Source organism: Moschus berezovskii, chromosome 10 (genome assembly GCF_049115385.1).
Source record: "Moschus berezovskii isolate FMDL1 chromosome 10, NW_MosBer_1.0, whole genome shotgun sequence".
Taxonomy (NCBI): Eukaryota; Metazoa; Chordata; class Mammalia; order Artiodactyla; family Moschidae; genus Moschus; species Moschus berezovskii.
In genome coordinates, this window is record NC_142469.1 from 41,865,652 (window position 1) to 41,889,308 (window position 23,657).

The following is a 23,657-nucleotide window of genomic DNA, read 5'->3' on the forward strand; positions in this document are numbered from 1 at the left end:
GGGCTACGGTTGGGGAGGCGCCGACTGCGCAGGCTCAGGCTAGACGCAACCACTGCGCGAAGATCCGAAGGGGAGGAGCGTTCACCCGGCTCCACGCTCCCTTTACCGACCTAATCGCTCTGTAAAGCGAAAGCCTCCTCTTTTTTTAAGAAAAAAAAAAACCTTTTACGACTGTATTGGGTAGCCGTCCTGTGCAAGTTGCTCATCATAAGGAAGCCTCTTTTCCCAAATTGAAGAAGCCGCTTGCCCCCCTCCCCCGTGGCGTCGCAGTGGACGCGCCCCCCTCCCCTCGGCCGCCGGAGGTGGTTTGGCGGCCCCCTCCCCCTCCCCAGTGTCGCGAGTTGGCGCCGCCGCCACCCCCTGGTCCGCGCTCTCGGCCCTCCGGCCGGGCGGTACCCAGCCCTCCCGGCACGCCGCTCCTCTCCTCCCTCCGGCCTGCCCTTCCCCGCGGGACTGCCACCAGCCCTCTTCTCTCCCTGCCGGAGCCGCGGAGGCAGCAGTAGCAGCAGCAGCCAGAGGAGAAGCCGGAGGCGGCGGTGGCCGGGGAGCCCATGGCGTACAGTCAAGGAGGAGGCAAGAAGAAAGTCTGCTACTACTACGATGGTGAGACGCCGGGCGGGCGGGAGGGCGGGCGGCCGGGGGCTGTGGCGCCGGGCCCGGAGCCGCACCGGCTCTGCGGCCGCCGTCGCGAGGCTTGGCGCCGGGTGCTGAGGGGTCAGGAGGAGGGACCGACGTTTGGCAGCATCTTAACCCGTTCCCGACCCGGCGCCGTCCGGCAGCCTCCGCGGGGAGCTAAGCGGACGCCCCGCTTTTCCCTGCGGCCCCTCTGGCTCCGGCAGCGCGGCCCGCCGCCCGCCTGCGCCGGCTGGGTGCTAGTGCGGAGGGGCCGGCCCTCCCTCGCGCCTGTCCCGCCCGCCGCTCGTGGAAGGGAGGGAGGTTTTGGGGGGTCCCCTGCTCCGGCCGCCTGCACCCGGTTTCTCCCCGAGGGGCCCAAACAGCTACCCCGGCCCAGACTGCACACAAAGACCCACGTCCCCGAGAGCTCCGCCCCTCCAGCCCCCATCCCTCCCCTGCACGCCTCTGCCCTCCTCGGTGTCCCCGGCTGGCCCGAGCGTCTCCTCCTCTGCTCTGCCGCCGGCCTCACCCCGGAACCCTCGACCGGGTTGGGTGCTGGAGAGTAGCCCCTGAGGGTGGTGGCCCACGGCCGCCGTGAGGCGCGTTCGCACCCCTGTTTTGCGTGGGCTCCATCCCTCTCCTTTGTTTGCCGCGTTCTCTGAGCGCCACTTTCTCAGCATTCAAATGAAAGGGCTTCACTTCCTCAATAAAAATGAGGGTTTTCGAGTTTGAGGTAGTCAGTCTTCACGGGAAATGCGACGGTGGTGGGGCAACGTGCTGTCGCTGTTGCTTGCTTGTGTTGTAGATCAACCTCGATGGGTCCTGGCTTGCCTCTCTGAGAGGCGGTTACCACCCACTTCTTTGTTGCTCTTTGTTCGATCAGGAAATAGACCCTGCTTTGGAGGTGTAGGACCGATAGCTTTGGCATCTGGCTTGCGAAAGCTGTTTCTAGGTGGTGGGAGTCCTGGTGTTGGAAAACTTTGAGGAGTAGGGCAGAAAGTACTAAATCATCAGATAAGCTTGAGCTCATGGAACAGTAAATTATAAAAATCAAATAATTTCGTTTTAGAGGCTCTAACCTCATTTGCAATGAGCAGTAAGTCATTTTAAATCCCGTTTCCTGTGCAAGTCTAAATTACACTAAAAGAAGTGGTTACCTTTTTTATAGTTTGCACGAAGACGTTAACTTGGTAAATAGTTCCTAGTTAGGTTACTCTCCAGAGAAGAAATTCTAAAATTTAACAAAGAAGCTAGGTTCAGGGACCTGAAAGTCCATCTGATTTGTGTGAAGCAACAAAAATTTTGGAAGCTGTTTCCTACATTCAGTGTATCATAAACCGTAAAATCTTAGACTGATGGAAAGATCTTAGAGGACTAGGTCAGAATAAATCTAGACTTTAATTTTAAAATGGCCATATCATGTCTCTCTAGTTAGCAAGCATGAATCATTTTCATGCCTGTTTATATAAAATAACCACCTGTGTCATTTGTGGAAAAAAATCTTACAGAAGAAATCTAAGTGTTAAATATTAACAGCCATTTTTTAAAATATTTTTTGAGAAGACTATATGTATATGTGATACAAATTGATCTGAAATTATGCCATCACGGAGGGGTGGAGATGGGAGTAGATTTTAATTTTAATGTAAATTATGGAAGTTTCTTAGAGTTAATTAAGAGTTCATGCATATTTTGGGTCACTGGCCTTGACTTGGGTTCCATGACCAAATTGAAAAGTAAATAACCGTGTGTGTAAGTTAATTTTTAAAATCATATTGTTTCTAAGGTTTAGAGATGTGTTAGCAGGGCTTGGGGTAAGAGAAGAAAGGTTTTAAAAGGTTAGGGTAACTGGTACTAAGGCTCTGCCTGCAGCTGTTAGTTGCTGTTGACAATGATAGGCTCTGATGAAGTGAGCTGCTTGAAACTTCTTGTCATCAGGCTTGAACTGCAGAACCAGAAGGTACACTTAAGTAGCAGTTTTATCAACAGCTATTCTTTTCCTGGGCCCATTTACAATGAGCCTTCTTTGAGTGAATGGGAGCAAGTATTGATCCCAAGGGCAGGATGCAGACTTGATAGGAAGAGTAATCTTTGTGATTTAGTCAGTACTTTATAGTGGACCATTCAACTGCTTCATCTGATGGCCAACAGCAGGTGTATAATTGGATGTTTAGATGTCTCTGGTTAGGTTATCTGTCTTTTGTCTATGGCTCTTCCTTGATTTTTAGAATGGAATATGTAATTGCTTACATTGGGAATATGCTTTGGGTTCTTTTTGTGGAGGTGGGGTAATAAAATATTTTGTACAGGTTATTGAATAGATATCATTATGCTAATTCATTGTAGGTGATAGTATGTTAAGCTGTGCATAGTTAATTCCAAAAGCTTAGATTTTCATCACCAGAAAAACCCTATTTTGTCAGCTTATAAAGATAGTGATAGTAGTTTTTATTTTTTCCGTTTTTTTAATTGTGAGGAAAGAGCTTGTGCATCAGAGAACTGACTCTAAGATAGACAAAAATCCAGTATTCCTTACTGGGGGAAGTCCTGTGGACAGAGGAGCCTGGCAGGCTACAGTCCATGGGGTCCCTCGGACACCACTTGGCAACTAAACAACAACATCTGTGTCAAAAATAACAGTCTCAGTGTCAATAATCTATGAAACTAGAATAGCTGTTTTTAACTTGTTGTAAAGGAAGTAGAAGGAAGAAAGATCAAGAGGGAAGCAGTGAGGTATAGCAAATTCTGTAACCATAGGGATCCTACCTTTAGGCTTAGTGGGACCATGAGGCCTGCTCTTGGTGACACAGAGAGAATATCTAGCAAATGAAAGGGACTTCTAAAGACGTATGTTCTTTCCTCTGTTCACATTACAGTCCTCAGTATCATACCGTTTAGATCACCAGAATGAGAGTTTCAGGACTTTGATGGATGAAATATCCTTAGACCTTTGAGGAAAAGTAAGAGTTTTGGGGGCTTCCCCACTGGCTCATGGGTAAAAAATCCGCCTGCAATGCTGGAGGTGCAGGAGATGCAGGTTTGATTCCTGGGTGGGGAAGATTCCCTGGAGAATAGAAAAGCAACCCACTCTAGTATTCTTGCCTGGAGAACCCCATGGACAGAGGAGGCTGGCAAGCTACAGTCCATAGGGTCGCCAAGAGTCGGACATGACTGAAGCAACTGCATGCACAAGAGAAATTTTTACTTTGGCAGCTTTTGACTCACGACTTGTTTCCTAAATCTTGATCATCTAGTATATACTGCAAGATTGTTGATCATCTATAAAATGATATAGTTATATCCCTTCTGGCTTTAAAGTAATGTGATTTCTAGGAATTCCCTGGTAGTCAAGTGGTCATGGTTTTGAGCTTCCCCTGCAAGGGGCGTGATTTCAATCCCTGGTCAGGGAACTAAGATCCCACTTGCCACATGGTGAAAGAGAAAAAAATAAAACGATGTGATTTCTGTACTTAAATATAATTAGGAAACCAAGCTGTGTTAAGCTCTGATTAAATACACACATCAGTAATATTTTGTCAAGAAATGTTAACTGTAGTTTGTTTTAAATTAGCTTGAGGCCAGTTACCTTTAGTGTCTGTTTTATTGTATATACAATATATTAATAGTAAGGTTGTATATCACAATTTATGTGATTATAGACATTCCTCTGTGTTGTATTTTTCCCTTCTCTGATAGGGTTCATCATAATATTTGGAGAAAGGTGATTCAGAGAAAAGCACTCAACACTGTACAAAGATAGACTATAAAAGTTACCAAAATCATGTCTCCCAGTATACACTGAGTCTACTGTAGCACGTTATGAGAATTCTACTTGGCAGTCAACTATTGGCAGGTTTCCTTAGATTTTATTTATAACAGTGATGCCAGAGCCTTTTGCTGCTGCTGCTTAGTTGCTCAGCCATGTCTAACTCTGTGCAACCCTATGGACTGCAGCCTGCCAGACTCCTCTGTCCATGGGATTCTCTAAGCAGGAGTATTGAAGTGGGTTGCCATGCACTCCTCCAAGGGATCTTCCTGACCCAGGGATCAAACCTGGGTCTCCTGCATTGCAGCCAGATTCTTTCCTGCTGAGCCACCAGGGAAGCCCAAGCCTTTTGCTAGATAGTCTTTAATATATCTGCATGGGTTCTTAGATATAGTATAAACATTATTATCCATAAAATAGGTAATCTTTTCTTTGGAGGCAAATCTGGATACTGAATTATAGCAGCAATTCAGAAATATCAGTGGTTTTATTGCACATCATTTATTTAAACATAGCAGAACATAAGACTGAGACCATTTACTTCCTTCAGATTTCACCTTAACAGAGAAGCTTTTCCCTTTTACCCTAATCTCTGTTACTGTTTTTCTCCCTATCAATTACACCTAATTTTTGTCTTTCTTCCTACTGTAATATAAACTTCATGAGGATAAATTCTGTTTTGCTGATGTCTATACTTCTACCAGCCTTAATAAAGGTTTTTTTGCATTGTTGATGAATAAATGATAAATACCTTATACTTTTACAGCTGGAACCCTTTTATATATTTTAATTCTTACAGCCACTCAAGTTACAGACAGGCAGGATGAGTGACATTTTATTTTCTCCATGAAAATAGATTTGTGTATCTGACTCAGCTCACCATCTATCCTTTTCTACATAGTCTAGTTTTAATGTCCAAGGAGAGAGCAACACCTGGTACCTAAAAGATTTTTCATTTTTCCTTTGGTGACACAAGTGTGGAACTGTTGCCACTGCTAGTGTAAAAAAAGAAAAGGTTTATCTGCTACCAAAAAAATTTATTAGTAATTTTTTCTTTCCCTTAACAAAAACTTTAAATGCTTGTGTTGACAAATCTTTAAAGGAAACTGTTGCAATTGGGGAGAAAGGTTAATTATCTCTTCGGAAATGATAACAGCATTGAAAGGTGGATGAGATCAGATTTAAAGTTCAAGTGTTGGGGTGATGTCAATTTTGAGTTCAGAAATACTAAATGGAGTTGAAGTCCTTAGTCTGTGTTGTGTAGACAAAAGATTGAAATCCTAAGAAGAAAATATAAGACTGTGTTAGAAATAAATACTGGAGAGGGTGTGGAAAAAAGGGAACCCTCCTACACTGTTGATTGAGATGTAAATTGATACAGCCACTATGGAGAACAGTATCGAGGTTTTCCTTAAAAATCTAAAAGTGGAGCTACCATGTGATCAAGCAATCCCACTCCTAGGCATATATCTGAAGAAAATTCCCTAGAGGAGGAAATGGCACCCCACTCCAGTATTCTTGCCAGGAGAATCCCATGGACAGGAGCCTGGCAGGCTACAGTCAATAGGGTCACAAAAAGTCAGACCTGATTGAGCAGAGAGGCATATATCTGGAGAAAACTAACTTGAAAAGATACATGTACCCCAGTGTTTATTGCAGCACTGTTTACAGTCATCAAGACATGGAAGCAGCCTCACTGTCCATCAACCGAGGAGTGGTTAAAGAAGATGCAATACACACATACACACACAGAGTAATAATGGAATATTACTCATTCGTAAAAAGAATGAAATAATGCCATTTGCAGCAACGTGGATGGACTTAGACATAGTAAGTGAAAGGTAAGTCAGAGAAAGACAAATGGCATGATACCATTTGTATATGGAACCTAAAAAGATAATATAAATGAATTTATGTACAAAACAGATTCAGACTTAGGAAACAAATTTATGGCTACCAGAGGGGAAAGGTGGGGAGGAGGGATAAATTAGGAGTTTGTGATTAACATATACAAACTATTGTATATAAAATAGATAATCTGTATAATACTATATGGCACAGGGAACTCTACTCAATATCCTGTAGTAGCCTATATGGGAAAGAGTGTGAAAAAGAATAGATATATGTGTAAGTATACTTGAATCACTTTTCCGTACACTTGAAACTAACATGACATTGTAAATCAACTATACTCCAATATAAAAAAATATTTTTAATTAAAAATGTTTTTAAGAAGGAAAAGTAGGACTATGTTAGATAGTAAGTGAGGGGACCTTGGTAGGGTCAATTTAGAGGTGGGAAGCCCCTGAAGTCATAGAATAGGCCAACCTCCTTAAAGAGTTTTCTTTCATAAGACACTGCAGACTTCAAAGGCTGCATAGTTAGAAAAGACCTGGTGCACTTAACAGAGAGGAAGCTAAGGGGAAGACATAGGGAAACTATAGGGTCAGGCCAGGTAGTAAAGGGCCAGACCACCCAAGACTTTGTGGTTAGAGGTTTGGACTTTATTCAGGAAGCAGAAAGCCACTGAAGTTTTCTTAAGTGTCTGGAAAGTGGAGAAAGGATGGGAAAGAGTGATAGAATGTAAGACTGAAAGTAAGAATTGAGTATATATTGGTCCACATACAAGGTAATGAATACAGCTGATAGAGACATATTTAAGAGAGATTTTAGGAGTAAAACTGATAGAATTTGTTGATTGGGTTGGAAATGGAGTTGGGACTTTGTGATCACTAAATACAAGATGGCTCCTAAATTTCTGAATTTTGAGCAGTTAGGTGCCTTATTCCTGAGAGAAGAGGATTTAGAGCAACACTGTTGATTCACTTACCTAAGCACCTGGCTGGCACACAGTAGGCTCTTGATGTATTAAATGAATGAGTGAACTCAAGAGACTTGATAAATAAAGATTGGTGGAAGAGTGGCTGTGGGGTGGTATGAAATCCAGGAAAGTGGTATCATGGAAAACAAGACTGAGTATTTCAAGAAGTAGCCAGTGTGTTCAAGTCACTAGTGGTCTATCTAGTCTGTGGAAGACAAAAATAATACAGTAGCTTTCTGTTTTTTCTTGAATCATTTTTTAGTCAACTTTTCTTGAGGCATTAAGGTTAATTTCATAGTTCTGAAATCCAAAATTATCTGAAAAGTGAAAAAAAATTTTACAACTCATTTGGAATCAAAAGTTTAACTTGAATTAATATTTATCATCTTTTTTATCATCCACTTATTTTGAATATTTACACATTTTTGCTGCAGACATATTAATGTTTGCTTACAGAATGCGGCCCAGACTTACGGTTGTCACATAATATATGGCAGATACATCATATTACATTTATAAAATCAAATATATCTAGTCTCGAGAACTTTAAAGAAAAGAGATTGTAGACCTTAGTAGCCACTTCTATTCTGGGAGCTTCTTGAAGAGTGAGCAGTTTTGAAAATTTTGCAGGTAATACCTAAATCTTTTTGGTAATTACTTCACACTGACAAAGTTTGTTGTATTCAAGGAACCACTTCGAGCTTATTTTTCTGAATGCTTATTTCACTGGTAAATCATTTTTTAGTATTTTGATGAAAATCAAGGTAACATTTTAAATGCCCAAATTACATTGTGTCCTTGCTCAGTTGTGTCTGACTCTTTGTGACTGCATGGTCTGTAATCTGCCAGGCTCCTCTTCCCATGGAATTTTTCAGACAAAAATATTGGAATCAGTTGCCATTTCCTCGTCTAGGAGATCGTCCCAACTCAGGGATTGAACCCACGTCTCCTGCATTGGTACTGCACCACCTGGGAAACCCCCAAATTATGTTACTGACCATTTAAATGAGGTGAATAAATCCATAGGTTTTTGCAACTTCATAGAAAAGTGGATGTCTGCAGAGCAGCCATGTAGAGAATTTTGTGATAGGGGATTAAGCAGTTCTTCTAGTACTCCCTTAGGTTTTGTAAGAATTCTTCATAAACCAAATAGCAGTTGTCTGTAACTTGGCTGCCTTTGTGGGCATGTGTCATTTATGTAGTATGCATATTCTTGGTAGAACTGGGCCCCCAAAGTATAGCCAAGAAACTTGTTGAAAGCTGTGTATATTCATATAAAATTTGAGGACCCTATTGGTAGATAGGTAGTTTTTTTAATCTTCATTTTCTTTAAATGTTCGTATTCCATTTTATGTCCTTTTCTTGTCAGGCGTCCCCCTACCATTTCTTTCCAGTGACTTTAAGTGCCATTACTTTCCCAGTAGCTACTACTTAAGATTGGCAGAATTGCTCTGCCCCCGAGTTTGAACCTAGCTCTTCTACTTGCTAGCTATGTGACTGTCATAATATCACCTGACTTGTTTACATCTCTCCATCTTCACATTAATAAATTAGGAACAGTAGTAATAATAATACCTACATCATAGGGTTGCTGAAAAGATTAACAGATAATACACGTGAAGTGCTTAGAACAGCGCCTTCTAGGATGCTCTGAATAAATGCTAATTGCTGCTACATCTTTTTTTTCAATTTCTTGCTGAGAAATTGCAGCTATACTTTCCTTCTGTAGATTATTGCTGTCTTTCTCATTATTAATTCAGTTCAGTCCAGTTGCTTAGTTGTGTCCAACTCTTTGCGACCCTGTGGACTGCAGCACGTCAGGCCTCTCTGTTCATCACCAACTCCCGGAGTTTACTCACACTTAAGTCCATTGAGTCGGTGATGCCATCCAGCCATCTCATCCTCTGTAGTCCCCTTCTCCTGCCTTCAATCTTTCCCAGCATCAGGGTCTTTTCAAATGAGTCAGTTCTTCACATCAGGTGGCCCAAGTATTGGAGTTTCAGCTTCAACATCAGTCCTTCCAATGAATATTCAGGACTGATTTCCTATAGGATGGACTGGTTGGATCTCCTTGCAGTCCAAGCAATTCTCAAGAGTCTTCTCCAACACCACAGTTCAAAAGCATCAATTCTTCGGCGCTCAACTTTCTTTATAGTCCAGGTCTCACATCCATACATGACTATTAGAAAAACCATAGCTTTGACTCGACCGACCTTTGTTGGCAAAGTAACGTCTCTACTTTTTAATATGCTATCTAGATTGGTCATAACTTTTCTTCCAAGGAGCAGGCATCTTTTAATTATTAGATTAGTGATAGCTTCTTGTTGAATTCTGAGTACGTACATAACTAGAGTATTTGACCTTAAGATATGCTAGATATTAGAGACATTTCATCTTATAATTTTTACACAGAGGAGATGAAAGTTATGTGAAGAGTGTGTGTGCTCGATTGTGTCCAACTGTTTGCGATCCCATGGACTGTAACCCACCTGTGTTCCTGGGATTTTCCAGGCAAGAATACTGGAGTGGGTTGCCATTTCCTACTCCAGGGAATCTTCCTGACCCAGGGATCGAACCTGCATCCCTTGCGTCTCCTGGATTGACAGGTGGATTCTTTACCGCTGTACCACCTGGGAAGCTAGAGAATCTTTATTCTTATTCTTGTTATCTCGTTTGGTAGGGATGATAACTTAGAAATACCTTCCTTGCGTTAACTTAGGCCCGTGATACTTTGTAAATCTAGTGAGCTTTCCATATCTAAGTATTAATTGAGACCAGGCTGCTTTCAAGGAACTTTATGTGTATTGTCATGATGTAAAGCAGAGCATTACAGCTAGGAAATTAGTTAGTTTCCAGTACTCTCATAGCCTCCGAACTGTGATAAATGCTGAACCGTGTCCCCATAGCTCTACTTTGCTATTTATCTGTAATGTCTTAGCTTTATTGTTGGCACAGATTAAGAAAGGTTGACCATGTGTATATATGAATTGTTTTCAGAGGAAAGCTTGTTTTGAAGATGAAGAGTTAAGTAAATTAAAGGTGCAGCACCAACAAAATCAGTTAGTAGTAGTATTAGAAACAAGTATGTTATAATGTTATAAAAGTGAATGTTCATCCTGGACTACTATTAAAAAATATGGAAGAGAGAAGCAGAAGTTTATGAATTCCAATTTTCATTAAACAAACCAAAAAAAGTGTGTATTTAGGCAGGATTTTGAAAGATATTTTTGATCCAGAAGGGTAGTAAACATCATTATCTCTAGTTTTTATTATATGAACCCATATTTAAGATGAGTTCAAACCATTGCAGTCAGATTGGCTCAAATTTTAGACTAGATTATTTAAAAACTAGAATTAGTACTGAAAGTAATTTCTAATAAACATTGTTGTAAAGATTGCCCATTTCATTAGAAAAATGGTGTATATTTAAGTGGCATCCTTAACACTTTTTATTATAGAAACACTGGTTCTTTACCTACCTAAAAGTATTAATTTTATTGGAATTTGGTAGGCAAAAATCTGGGGTTTTGGTGTTATTTAAAGTAAACCTTATGTGTAAAGCATTAAGACCCAGAATATGAGATATCATAAAAAGATAGGAATTATAACTTTTTAATCATGAAGAATGAGGCAAAATATCCTCATTAGCCTGAAAAATGTAGTGAGTATGTCATAACAAAACTTTATTTAGGATGCCAGTTTCAGTTACCAAAATTCCTTATTGACCGATGTGGATATATAAAACATTCCAGCCACGGTAATACCAACTGTCCAGGATTTGAGGATGCCAGTAAATCATCTTAAGAAGGAGAAGTCATACTCGTGAAACTCCTTACGTGCCTTACTCATTTGAATTTGCCATTGAATACTAAAAGCAGGTGTCACTTTAAGGAACAGTGACTCCTTTTTGTAACTTGAGTAAAGACTATTTTATTTATGCTAATCCCAAACTTCTAGTAACCTAAAAATCAGAAAAGCTTATTTGCCTTAATATTTGAACAAACACAATGTATTGACAACACCCTTATGCAGAAAGTGAAGAGCAACTAAAAAGCCTCTTGATGAAAGTGAAAGAGGAGAGTGAAAAAGTTGGCTTTAAGCTCAACATTCAGGAAATTAAGATCATGGCATCCGGTCCCATCACTTCATGGGAAATAGATGGGGAAACAGTGGAAACAATGGCAGACTTTATTTTGGGGGGCTTCAAAATCACGGAAGATGGTGACTGCAGCCGTGAAATTAAAAGATGCTTACTCCTTGGAAGGAAAGTTATGACCAACCTAGATAGCATATTAAAAAGCAGAGACATTACTTTGCCAACAAAGGTCCATCTAGTCAAGGCTGTGGTTTTTCCCATGGTCATGTATGGATGTGAGAGTTGGACTGTGAAGAAAGCTGATCGCCAAAGAATTGATGCTTTTGAACTGTGGTGTTGCAGAAGACTCTTGCGGGTCCCTTGGACTGCAAGGAGATCCAACCAGTCCATTCTAAAGAAGATCAATCCTGGGTGTTCATTGGAAGGACTGATGCTGAGGCTGAAACTCCAATACTTTGGCCACCTCATGCAAAGAGTTCATTCATTGGAAAAGACTGATGCTGGGAGGGATTAGGGGCAGGAGGAGAAGGGGATGAACAGAGGATGAGATGGCTGGATGGCATCACCGACTCGATGGACATGAATTTGAGTAAGCTCCGGGAGTTGGTGATGGACAGGGAGGCCTGGCGTGCTGCAGTTCATGGAGTCGCAAAGAGTCGGACACGACCGAGCGACTGAACTGAACTAAACTGAATGTATTGATGGGGTCCTCAGTGTGTAAAAGAATGCATAGTATCTTGGTTTTCTAATAGTTTGAGAGTTGCAAAATTTAATATCATTATTTAATATTTTAAATAAAGCTTATTTTATTTAGATGACATCTTCTAATGGTAAACAATGAATAGTTCATGAAGATTCCCTTGTCTGTATTGTTCATTTTGTCTTTCCTATTTTAGGTGATATTGGAAATTATTATTATGGACAGGGTCATCCCATGAAACCTCATAGGATCCGCATGACCCATAACTTGCTGCTAAATTATGGCTTATATAGAAAAATGGAAATATATGTGAGTATACTTTTTGGTAAATATTCAGTTTTCTTTGTTTTTTACCATTGCTTTGAAACTTTGTTTTCAAAATTGGAGGGCATTTAGCAGATGAAAAGGACTGGAAGGAAACAGAAAGTCCTCTTTTTTGTTTCAGTTTTCAGAGAGAACTTGAGAGTGTGGGAGCTGTGGCCTCCTTTTTCCCTTTTTCCTTCAACCATTTAAAAAAAAAAGTCTCCCTCCCCCAGGTTTTCCCATAACTAGAGACCAGCTCAATTTAGCATACTAAATATTTTTGTTAAAATAATTATTGACCTGTCTATGCTGCTGAAGAGTTGATCTGGGGCTATTACAAAAGAATTAGGTAGAAAATTAATCATACAAATATTTGTTTGCATATGAAACACTGTATTAGTAAGCATGCAAAGTATCTGTTGTGCAGAAAAGATAAGAATGTAGATAAATATAAGATGCAATAGTTCCTGTCTGTTGGGGGAGAATAGGACAGCTTGGAGCAGTGAACAGTGTTGGGCAATATATGTTAACTTCTTTCTTTGAGATTATAGACATTTAGAGAGGAGGGGTTGAATAGGACTTGGATTCAGGAAGCCTTGTGGAAGAAGGGTGTCATAAATGAAGTGAACTTCCTAGGAACAAGGATGATTAGGATAGTCAAAGGAAAAGGAAGAGAGATCATGAACTAATAGAGAATGAGTCTCATTTTACCTGGATGAGTCTCAACCTTCCTGAAAATTAATGGTCAGTGATGAAATTAATGGCTATGGAGCAGAAGGTTTATGGTAGAAAATGTTAGAAAGTAGAGTTTATGCACATGGGTTTGTCTTTAGAAGGATTGGCCCATTTCCACTAAAAGAAAAGGAGTGATTAATTCATAGTTGGTGTTAGACCTGTGTAATCCTTTTTAGAGGAATATTGTTTTTGAAATTGATTACTGCTTTCTAAAACACACATGTATAAAATTGGATTTGCTTTGAAATTTATCTATTTTATTTGGTAACCCTGATCTAACCAGTTGTAATTCCACGATTCTGACATTTATTTTTCTTCACAGAGGCCCCATAAAGCCACTGCTGAAGAAATGACAAAATACCACAGTGATGAGTACATCAAATTTCTACGTTCAATAAGACCAGATAACATGTCTGAGTATAGTAAGCAGATGCAGAGATGTACGTTTCTATGTTAAAAGTATATATTAGTAGTGATAAGTATAAATAAGTACTTTCAGAACTTGTAATTAGAGTTATCTAAATCTAAATATTTTCCTGATCTAATTATTTATTGATTTTTAACAGTCCTTGTGACAATACTAAAGCTCCTTTTAAACACATAAAACAAAAAAACAGCCTACCTGAAGCTTATTGGTCTGTCAGACTGCCAAAGGGCTACTTGGACATTCTTTGCTCTTTGTTTTGGTTCCGTGGGTATTCGTAGGGAAACCTCACTCCCCTGCTTTTAAAAATATGAGTGTACTTTGGCCTTAGTCTGGTGTGTATATTTCTTGTCTTCTGTTTGTGTGCTTTGATCCACACTATTCCAGAAAGTCCCAAAAAGCAAAACTTGAATTTGCCTCTTGTAGGCAACTGTTTTCATTGCATTTGCAACTGTCTGCTGCTGCTGCTGCTGTCACTTCAGTCGTGTCCGACTCTGTGCGACCCCATAGACGGCAGCCCACCAGGCTCCCCCATCTTTGGGAATCTCCAGGCAAGAACACTGGAGTGGGTTGCCATTTCCTTCTCCGGGGCATGAAAGTGAAAAGTGAAAGTGAAGTCGCTCGGTCATGTCCGACTCGTAGCGACCCCATGGACTGCAGCCCACCAGGCTTCTCTGTCCATGGGATTTTCCAGGCAAGAGTACTGGAGTAGGGTGCCATTGCCTTCTCCATTACAACTATCTACTTTCAACTTAATTCAACTTAATACAGCTATTATTGTATTAAGCTTTGTGAGTAATCAGAGATGATTTAAATATATGGGAGGATGTTCCATTGGTTGTATGAAAATACTGTATTTGAGCATCCCCAGAATTGGGTATCAATCATCCGGGTCCTAAAAACAATACCTTGTTGATACCAAGGGACAATTGTACGTATATCTGTATTTCCCTTTGTTGTATCAATGAAGCTTTTGATTCTCTTCTACACAGTGTTCTCTTTTGTAGATATTTTATTATTAGAGACTGAATGCAAGAAGATAGAGTGCAAGATGTCTTTCTAAAATGACTAGAACAATGTCTTTTAAAACTTGATACTGGAGTTCGTTCCGATGTTTTTATTGATGGACTTCAATAATGATTTTGTTAAAAGAAAACAGTATTGTTTGTTCAGTAATACTAAATTACGTGTAGTTGCTAGACATCTTATAAATTCATAGAATTTGATGTATGTTTTGATTATCTCATTTGATTCAATAAAATGTTGTATTACAAATATCAATATTATTTGCCCCTGTTTTTTCAATGGGGATTTAGGCTTCGATTAAGTCATAGTTAGCCCTAAGGTAAAATGAATTAGCAAGATTGGTTTTAAATTTTCATAATACTGAATTGTATTAAGATAATGGTCATATCTGAATAGCAGGAAGCTAAAATGTATATGTTAAATTAAGGATGTGCAAAGCTGTACAAAGTAATGACCCTTTTTCTTGAAGAGGATATAAATTGAGGGGTGAGGAGAACTGAGAATGGGTTGTACGATCTATGTCCATTTCATCCTTTCAGTACTAAGAAGCTAACTATGTTGTGATGTGCTGTATATCTATATGCATGTGTTGTCTCCTTGTGCATTAAGTATCTCTCGTCTGTTTCTTGGCTGTCATGAGCTTAATTAATTCTTACCATCTTTCAAGAATACACTAACCATGGACGTGGGCAACCAACTTATATTTTTTTGGTAATCAGTACATTTCAAAGTTATGGATGCTCTATGTACTTAAGAGAATTTTAAAGAATGTAAATCATAAAGCAATTGAACTTAAATTTAAGCTTTTTAGACTTTTGATTAATTTACTGTTGTATATTTAAGAAGAAATGCCTAGGAAATTTAACCTCATTTTAATTAAATAACACCAAATACCTTTTCTATTTTGATAGTTATTGTCTAAAAAGCAGATATTTTCCACAAATAATCATGTTAAGTATTGGTGGTGGTATTTCAGATATAACACTTTAGCTGCCTTGGATAAAATTGCAAACTTTACTACTATGATATGTATGTTTTATAATTGAATCAAATGTTATTTTTAGGATATAGTTTTTGTAAGAAAAGGCTTTCATTAATTCACAGAATGGATTGAAATTAATGAAATACGTCTTCCACAGTTAATGTCGGAGAGGACTGTCCAGTGTTTGATGGACTTTTTGAGTTTTGTCAGCTTTCAACTGGTGGCTCAGTTGGTAAGTGTCTTGATTTCGTCAAATTTGAAAGTTGATTTAAACTTGTGTGTATTTTTTGAGATATTTATTTGAAACAAGCTTTAATAGTGGCTGATTTTAATAACAAAAGTAGTATGTGTATAGTATGTTTATAGCTGTTTACAGTTACAGTTTTCAGTGGCGCCCCCCACCCAGTTTTGTGATCATAATGTCGCAAACTTTTTTATTTACAGCTTTTTACTTCAGTTGCATTTTCACTTAGAGACTTCATTTTCCTCCCTTTCTTCTAGCTACCATTGTCAGTACCGCTTTCCAACTATGTGCTCTTTTTAACCAGATCACAGCTACAGGAAAATAGTTACCTAAAGAGAAACTGTTAGTGCCCTTGACAGTGATCCTTTTATGATTTTATACTCATTTGCTTATGCATGACATCCTCTTTCCTCTAGGGCTTTTGTCTAGTTACACTAACTTAATTTTGAACATTTAAAAATTTCTCCTATCTTTATTTGTTAGCTGGTGCTGTGAAGTTAAACCGACAACAAACTGATATGGCTGTTAATTGGGCTGGAGGATTACATCATGCTAAAAAATCAGAAGCATCAGGATTCTGTTATGTTAATGATATTGTGCTTGCCATCCTTGAATTACTAAAGTAAGTTCATTGTGTTTGACACTTTTCCTGTAAAAAGTGTTTTAATTCATAATAAAAACCTGTGCCTTTTTTAAAATGTGAACAGTAGGTTGAAAATAGTTAATAAATCATGTACAGATTCATTCCAAACCGTTGTAAAAATGTAGGAAATTTGGCTAGTTCTTGGATTATTAAGAATGAGAAGAGCACATTAACGTCTGAGAGTTTATTAAGTACCTTTCTAAAAGTATTAGAAGTAACTTGACAGTTTAGATTGGAGATATTATAGTTTTAACTATTGAAAAAAAATGACGTGACCCTAGAAGTTTGTGTCTTAACATTTTGGAACTTGTAACTTTTCAAGAAAAAATTTTGAAACCTGTGTTGAAATTTGTTTACCTATTAAATGTGACCAGTTCACTGCCTAGCTCCTTCATAGGGTGGCGTTTTGTTCTCTACTAATGGATATAATTATCTCTAAATTGCTAAAGGAATCAGTTTTAAAGTTTTTCTTGACTGCCAGTTGGAGAGAAAGATCTGTAGAGGTATTTGTGATTTTGGAGGTTTCCAAAGTTAGATTTTTTTTTTAAAACTCATTAGATAACACATCTTAGCTGATTCTATTTCAGATTGTAACAAATTGGTATTTTTCTCAAAAATGTTCTTGCCTGAAGTTATTCCATGCATACTATTTATAAAGGCTGATTTTTCAGTCACTTAAAATTTGGTATTGACTCAGTAAAGAACTGAGCTGTGTTACTTGACTAATAGAGAGCCAAGGAAAACTGCTTGAAATCATCTGCCTTGTTTTAACTCACTGTTGGTGTTGGTTCCTGTGTCTTCATCTCAGAGCAGCAGTTCTTGCCCACATGCTAGTATTCTTAACAAGCTTAGTTTAGTTTCTCTGGACACATTTCTTCAGCTGGTATGAACTTGATTTAATTAACAGCAAACAGCTTTTGAGCCATTTAGACACTTTGTTCACGCTATGTGAAAGTCACTCAGTCGTGTCCGACTCTTTGCAACCCCATGGACTATACAGTCCATGGAATTCTCCAGGCCAGAATACCAGAGTGGGTAGCAGTTCCCATCTCCAGGGGATCTTTCCAACCCAGGGATCGAACCCAGGTCTCCCACATTGCAGGCTGATTCTTTACAAACTGGTCTATGATGGAAGCCTGTTCACGCTATTTTTATTTTATTATTTAAAGAAAGTCTATGATGAGACATTATTTTCTAAGTTTCTGAATGTTGCTTATTCTTATGAGGGCTTAGTCTTGTTTTGTCAGCCTGTATGTATTACATTCTTTTAACATGGCTGTGGTAGTATTGTAAAATGAATAATAGTACTATGCCATCTAATTCCATAAAAATCATCACTTCCTTGTGTCTTGAAAGGATGATATATGACATTCACTTTTTTTATTTCTTGTTTTGACATGAGTCATCACTAATATAAGATGTCCAGTATGATGATTAGTGTGACTCTTAAAATACATTCGGATTCTGCTGTGATTGGTCGTTCTCCAAGCGGCACTGTCAAGTGATGAGAAGCTTGTGGTTTCTGTCACAGCCATTCAATTGAGATGAAAAAGAAGCCATAGAGAATAGTGAACAAACAAGCATGGCCGTATTTCATTAACACTTCACTTATAGACATTGAAATTTAAATTTCATTTAATTGTCATATATCATGAAATTAATGTTTTGATTATACTTTTCAGTCATTTAAAACTGTAAAAAAAAATGTTCTCAAAGACTGTACAGAAGCCATTGTCCACATTTGAACTGTGTCAAATCCTATTTTATAATACTAAAGATTTACTAGAGAGATGCAAGAAGCTTTACAGTAGCAATTGTAACTAAGGTGTAATCTTCAGTTATAAATATATAGAAACATACACTACGTTTTCACAGCAGAATAAGAGAGATTTCAAAAAGTAAATACATTTTCTTACCTAGATGTAAAGGGTGTAAAGAGAAGATTTATAAGATCTGAGGTTCAAACTCTGACTTGAGGATGGTCTCTTTGAATGGTCTCTTAGGCTTGAAGTAAAGAAAAGAAAGGAGATTAAACATTCTGGAATGTGGGAGCTCAAACAGGTTTCCTGAATCCGTGGTAGTTCTTGCTGACTTAAAACCTTTTTGAAAACTTAAGGCTTTGTTTTCAGGTATCATCAGAGAGTCTTATATATTGATATTGATATCCACCATGGTGATGGTGTTGAGGAGGCTTTTTATACAACAGATCGTGTAATGACTGTATCATTCCATAAGTATGGGGAGTACTTTCCTGGAACAGGAGACTTAAGGGTAAGATTGAATTCTGTCTGAATAAATGTTGTGAGATGAACCTAGAGGAGGTTAGTAATGTTACACCTGAACTAATATTTTTCTGGATCATTAATTTGAAGCCTATATGAAGGATTAAGTCATTTTTATGTGCTGTAACGTTGTAATTCACTTTTTTGCTGACTATAAGCAAAAATTCAATAACTTTAAGGGCTTTCTTTTGCTGAGCTTTTTCTTTGGTTGAATAAATACTTTTGAACATCCACAAAGCATGAAGCAGTGTTTTTGATAAGTTTGAATCTTCAAAACCTACTTGATTGTAGCCTATATTGCTATTGAATATAAAGATTGGTGGGATAAAATAATTGACTTGAGTCTTTTTAAGGTTTTTGTATTGCCCTCTTTTTGTGATTGGTCTTTAATTACTCAGACTTTAATCTCTTTTTTTCTTAAGGCTTCCCTCTCTCCCCCCTCATTCCTATCCCCCAACTCCCTCACAATTTAGGGAGAAAAAGAATATCATAGCTTATCCTACCTGCCTATTTATATTAAGCACATTTATTTCTATTATATTTCTGTTATCTTCTTTCATTTAGTGCTTTGAAGTACCCCCCCACCTTTTTTTTTTTTCTTTTTGCTTCACTAGAGGTTTTGTTTTTTGAACCAAACTACAAGCACGTTGAAGTTCATTCAAAAATTTATACAGCTGCTTTTAATTTAGCTGTATTATATGGGAGATTTCTTTTAGCATGCCATTCAACATTAGTCCTAAGCTATTATGTTAAGGTAAGTTTTAAGTCTGTGGTATGTCGTTATATTAGAGTTTAACAACCAAAAGTTTAGAGTGGGCTTAAAGTAGTCTTCAAATATATGATTTAATTGTTTGATCACAAGGTTGTGTTCTTTCAGTTAAAGTCAGATGGTGAAACTTTTCTTTACCTATAAGTGGGTAGAAGGTCATTTGTTTCATTTATTTCAGTTTAAATTATGTGGCTTTTAAAATAATTTATATTTTCAGTCCTTTCTTGCCATGTTAGCTCATTCAGTGCCTTTCCCCACTTGGTCTTATCTTATAGACCGGTGATTCCCAAAGATCCTTAAACTAGCAGAGTCAGTTATACCTGAGAACTTAGAAGCACATATTCTCAGACTCCAGAAAATCTGAATGATTCTATTCGGCACACTAAAATTCAAGAACCACCGCTCTAAATCAGTAGAATTTGCTTGTCTATAACCATTGCACTCTGATGGAAATTAAGCAAAAACTTTCCCAGCTTTAAGCTTAAAGAAATAGTGTCTTGCAGTATAATTTTAATTAATCTCAGAAATGGCAGTGGAAGCCTTTGTTTAATTTCTGACAGTGTACTTGAAAATGACTTTCAACATCTCTTTTCCTCTCAAAATTTTATACTCCTATGAAATGTCACATTTCCTTTCCCTTTAGATATTAAAAGATATCCCCAAAACTAAAATCAGTGTCCTACATTGTATGTGTTGTTGTATTTGGACTTTCATGAAGCTCAAGTATTATATAATTTAGTAAACATTACTTTTTCTACCTGAGAATTCATTCTAAATCAGAAAAGAAGCCTACTGTGAGCTTAGATCGTTGTTAAAACTATGCTTGCATTATTATTAGATCAGTAGTCTAGATAGAAGAAAAAAAGCAAAGGTGTAATAAAGTAACATTTATGGAGGGTATAAAACTTGGTCCAGTAAGGGCCGCAGTTCTGACCTGTGAGTGAGAAGTGCTTTTAATTTGCCTTTAACCCAAGTGAGAAGTGCTGACCAACTTTCTGTATTCTGAAATCTTAGTGTCAATGTATATTCCAACTGTGTTTTTTTACTACAGAAGTCTCAGGATTTACAGCATTTTAGTTTGTCCATATGTGTTTAGTTTGTATTTAGTTATATAAAAATTTAGATTCTTTAAGAAAAATTGTGGGAGTGGGTGTATAATTTCATGCTTTTTCATCAAGAGTTGGATCATAATAACTCTAATATTGAAGGGTAAACTATGCTGTTTAAAAAATGGATTCAAGCTGAGATTGTTCCATGAGAAAAAAGGGAATAATATGTATTTGTATTAGTAATCCTAAAGATTCATAAATACTGAGACATTATACAATTGACCCTTGAAAAACAAGGGGATCAGGGATGCTGACTCTCCTGCAATTGAAAATATGCATGTGACTGACTCCCCAAAATCATGAATACTAATAGCCTTCATGATAACATAAATAGTCAATTAACATATTTTGTATATGTATATCTACTTATATTTTATGTATTCATGACATACCTTTTTCTTAATTTTTGAAAATATTTCTATACTGCAGTTTATGTGCAAGTTTTTTCATGTTGTGTCAAATCTCCAGAAAAATTTTCTAATACATTTATTGGGGGGAAAATGTGTATAAAAGTGGACCCACCATTCAAACACCTGTTGTGTAAAACAGGTCAATTGTAATTTAAAACACATGAGAAATGTCTCTACCATCTCTTCTAAAAATATACAGTTGACTCTTGAACAACACAGGTTTTGAACTTCTGTGGGACTATTTTCACTAAGTAGTTACTTCAGTGCTACACAACTCGCAGTTAATTGAATCCACAGATGCAGAATTGTGAATATGGAGGACAGACTGTAATGTTAAACTCAGGTGTTCAACTATGCTGGTGTTTATACCCCAGTGTTGTTCAAAGATCAGCTGTTTATATTGTGTGTGTACATATATACACATATACATAAACATAGATTTACACATGCATAAATTATAATTAATAAAATAAGTATATATGTTTTGTGTGTGTGTACGTGGAACTCAGTTTCTCTCCTTTGCTTCTTTTGGGAAGTATTAATGCCTTGAGTGATACTTTTTTAACAAGTAGAAACAAAATTTATTTCAAGCCCAGTTAAATAAGACAGATTTCAGTGTTTTAGTCTGTAGCTGTTAAAACTTCCAAGAAAGTCTTACAAGTATTAATCAACTCATACCAGATTGTGAGCCACAAGAAGGGTTTTGCATTAGAGACAATGCAGGACAACCCTGTCCCGCAGGGTTCTTTGGCTCAGAGTTTGTATTTCCTATAGTTTGACTGGTAAATTTGTGTGTTTTGTTTATGACAAATTTCTTGAATTAATGTAATATTTAATTTCAAACTGCCCTTAACTGTGTTAAATTTCTTTCCTCCCCAAAATAATCATTACAGATTAACTGGAATTGGTTCTTTTCAGATTTGTAAATATCCATAAATGTTGAAATACGTACTTATTCTGTATTATTTCCTCTCTCAGCCTTTAAGATGAATTCAGAATTGGGTTTGTTACCTACTCTTTTAATCTTTTTAAAATATTTTAATAATTAAATATGTCAAACTTTTTATTATGATATATTCTCTAAGATCTACTTACACTATATATTTTAGGATATTGGTGCAGGAAAAGGCAAATACTATGCTGTCAATTTTCCAATGAGAGATGGTATAGATGATGAATCATATGGCCAGATATTTAAGCCTGTAAGTATTATTATTTTTAAAACTGAAAAGGAATTCTAAAATGTTTTTAGAGATACTAACATTTGTTACCTTATACATAGATTATTTCAAAAGTGATGGAGATGTATCAGCCTAGTGCTGTGGTGCTACAGTGTGGTGCAGACTCGCTCTCTGGAGATAGACTTGGTTGCTTCAATTTGACAGTTAAAGGTAAGCAATTTGAAGGGTGATATTCCAGAAAAAAAGGTGTTTTCTTCCTAAGAATGTCCCATAAAAATTGTCATTTTTTACCTGCTACTTAATACGGAACCATGTGTGTTTTGTATTTTTTATGGGTTTTTGGCATATGTATATATGTATTTCAAATTGATTTATATAGTTATAGTTAATCTAGTTTCAGTAAATTAGGTCTTTCATTTTGTCAAATTTATATATACATTTTTGTGTTAGCAGTTTTATAAGACTTGTTGCTATCCCAACCAAGGCAGTGATTTTCTTCTTTTTTTTAAACTTGTATTTGTTTATTTATTTATTCTGGTTTTATTAAGATGTAGTTGACATGCAGCCATGTGTAAGCTTGAGGTGCACATTATAATTTTACTTCAACAGCATGATTTCAGCATCCTGAAATGATTAACACAGAAGTTTCAGTGAACACTCATTATCTCCTATAGTTAAAACATTAAAGAAATAGATCGAAATGTATATATTTTTCTTTGTGATGAGAACTCTTAGGATTACTGTCTTAAACAGCTCTCATTTACAACATACAGCAGTGTTAATTATCTGCATCATGTTATACATTCTATCCCTAATACTTATTTATCTTTAAATTAGAAGTTTGTATCTTTTGATTATCTTCATCTAATCCCCTCCCCACCTCTCGTAATCACAAATCTGATCTCTTTCTCTGTCTGTTTGTTGTTTGTTTTTGAAGTACAGTTGACCTGCACCATTATAGTAGTTAGTTTCTGGTCCACAGCATTGTAATTTGATAATCTGTACATTTCCAAATGATAACCATGATGTCTAGTTGTCATCAATCATCATGCAAAGACATTATTTTGCTATTGACTGTATTCCCAACACTATATATTTCATACCTGTGTCTCATTTATATTGTACCTTTTAATCTCCTTCATGTTTTTCTCCCCTCTGGCAACTATCTTGTTTTCTATAACTATTTCTGTTTAGTTATGTTTGTTCATTTGTTTTTTAGATTCCACATATTACACTTGGCATAATTTTCAATATTTTTGGTTGATTCTTTTGGTGCTTACCTTTCTTAAGACAATATGCAAGCTTTTTTTTATTTTTTCTGGCCATGCCATGCAGCTTATGGGATCTTAGTTCCCCAACCAGGGACTAAACTCGGGCCCTCAGCAGTGCAAGCCCAAGAGTTCTAACCACTGGACCACCAGGGAATTCTGCAAGCTGTGTTATTATTTTTAACCTAATTTTAACCTTGTATATTCACTTTCCATTGTGAAAGAAAAGGAGTCACCACTTTGTCCCTAACACATGCTTTTACCCTTCCAGTATCCCATTTTT

General features: G+C 37.5%; 1 protein-coding gene across 2 annotated transcripts in view; it reads left to right on the forward strand.

The window, feature by feature from the left end:
- Positions 1–327: 327 nt before the first annotated feature.
- HDAC2 (histone deacetylase 2) overlaps positions 328–23,657 on the forward strand; it is a 32,271-nt gene continuing 8,941 nt past the window's right edge. The window contains exons 1-8 of one of the 2 annotated variants that reach the window (XR_016038402.1): positions 328–603; positions 12,195–12,307; positions 13,359–13,476; positions 15,626–15,700; positions 16,196–16,334; positions 18,485–18,626; positions 22,035–22,127; positions 22,208–22,316. Coding sequence is in view for 1 of the 2 variants with exons in the window: in XM_055433195.2 (XP_055289170.1) it covers positions 552–603; positions 12,195–12,307; positions 13,359–13,476; positions 15,626–15,700; positions 16,196–16,334; positions 18,485–18,626; positions 22,035–22,127; positions 22,208–22,316 (841 nt within the window). In the remaining variant the exon portion in view is untranslated. The remainder of the gene's footprint in view (positions 604–12,194; positions 12,308–13,358; positions 13,477–15,625; positions 15,701–16,195; positions 16,335–18,484; positions 18,627–22,034; positions 22,128–22,207; positions 22,317–23,657) is intronic. The other variant, XM_055433195.2, reaches the window with a different exon arrangement.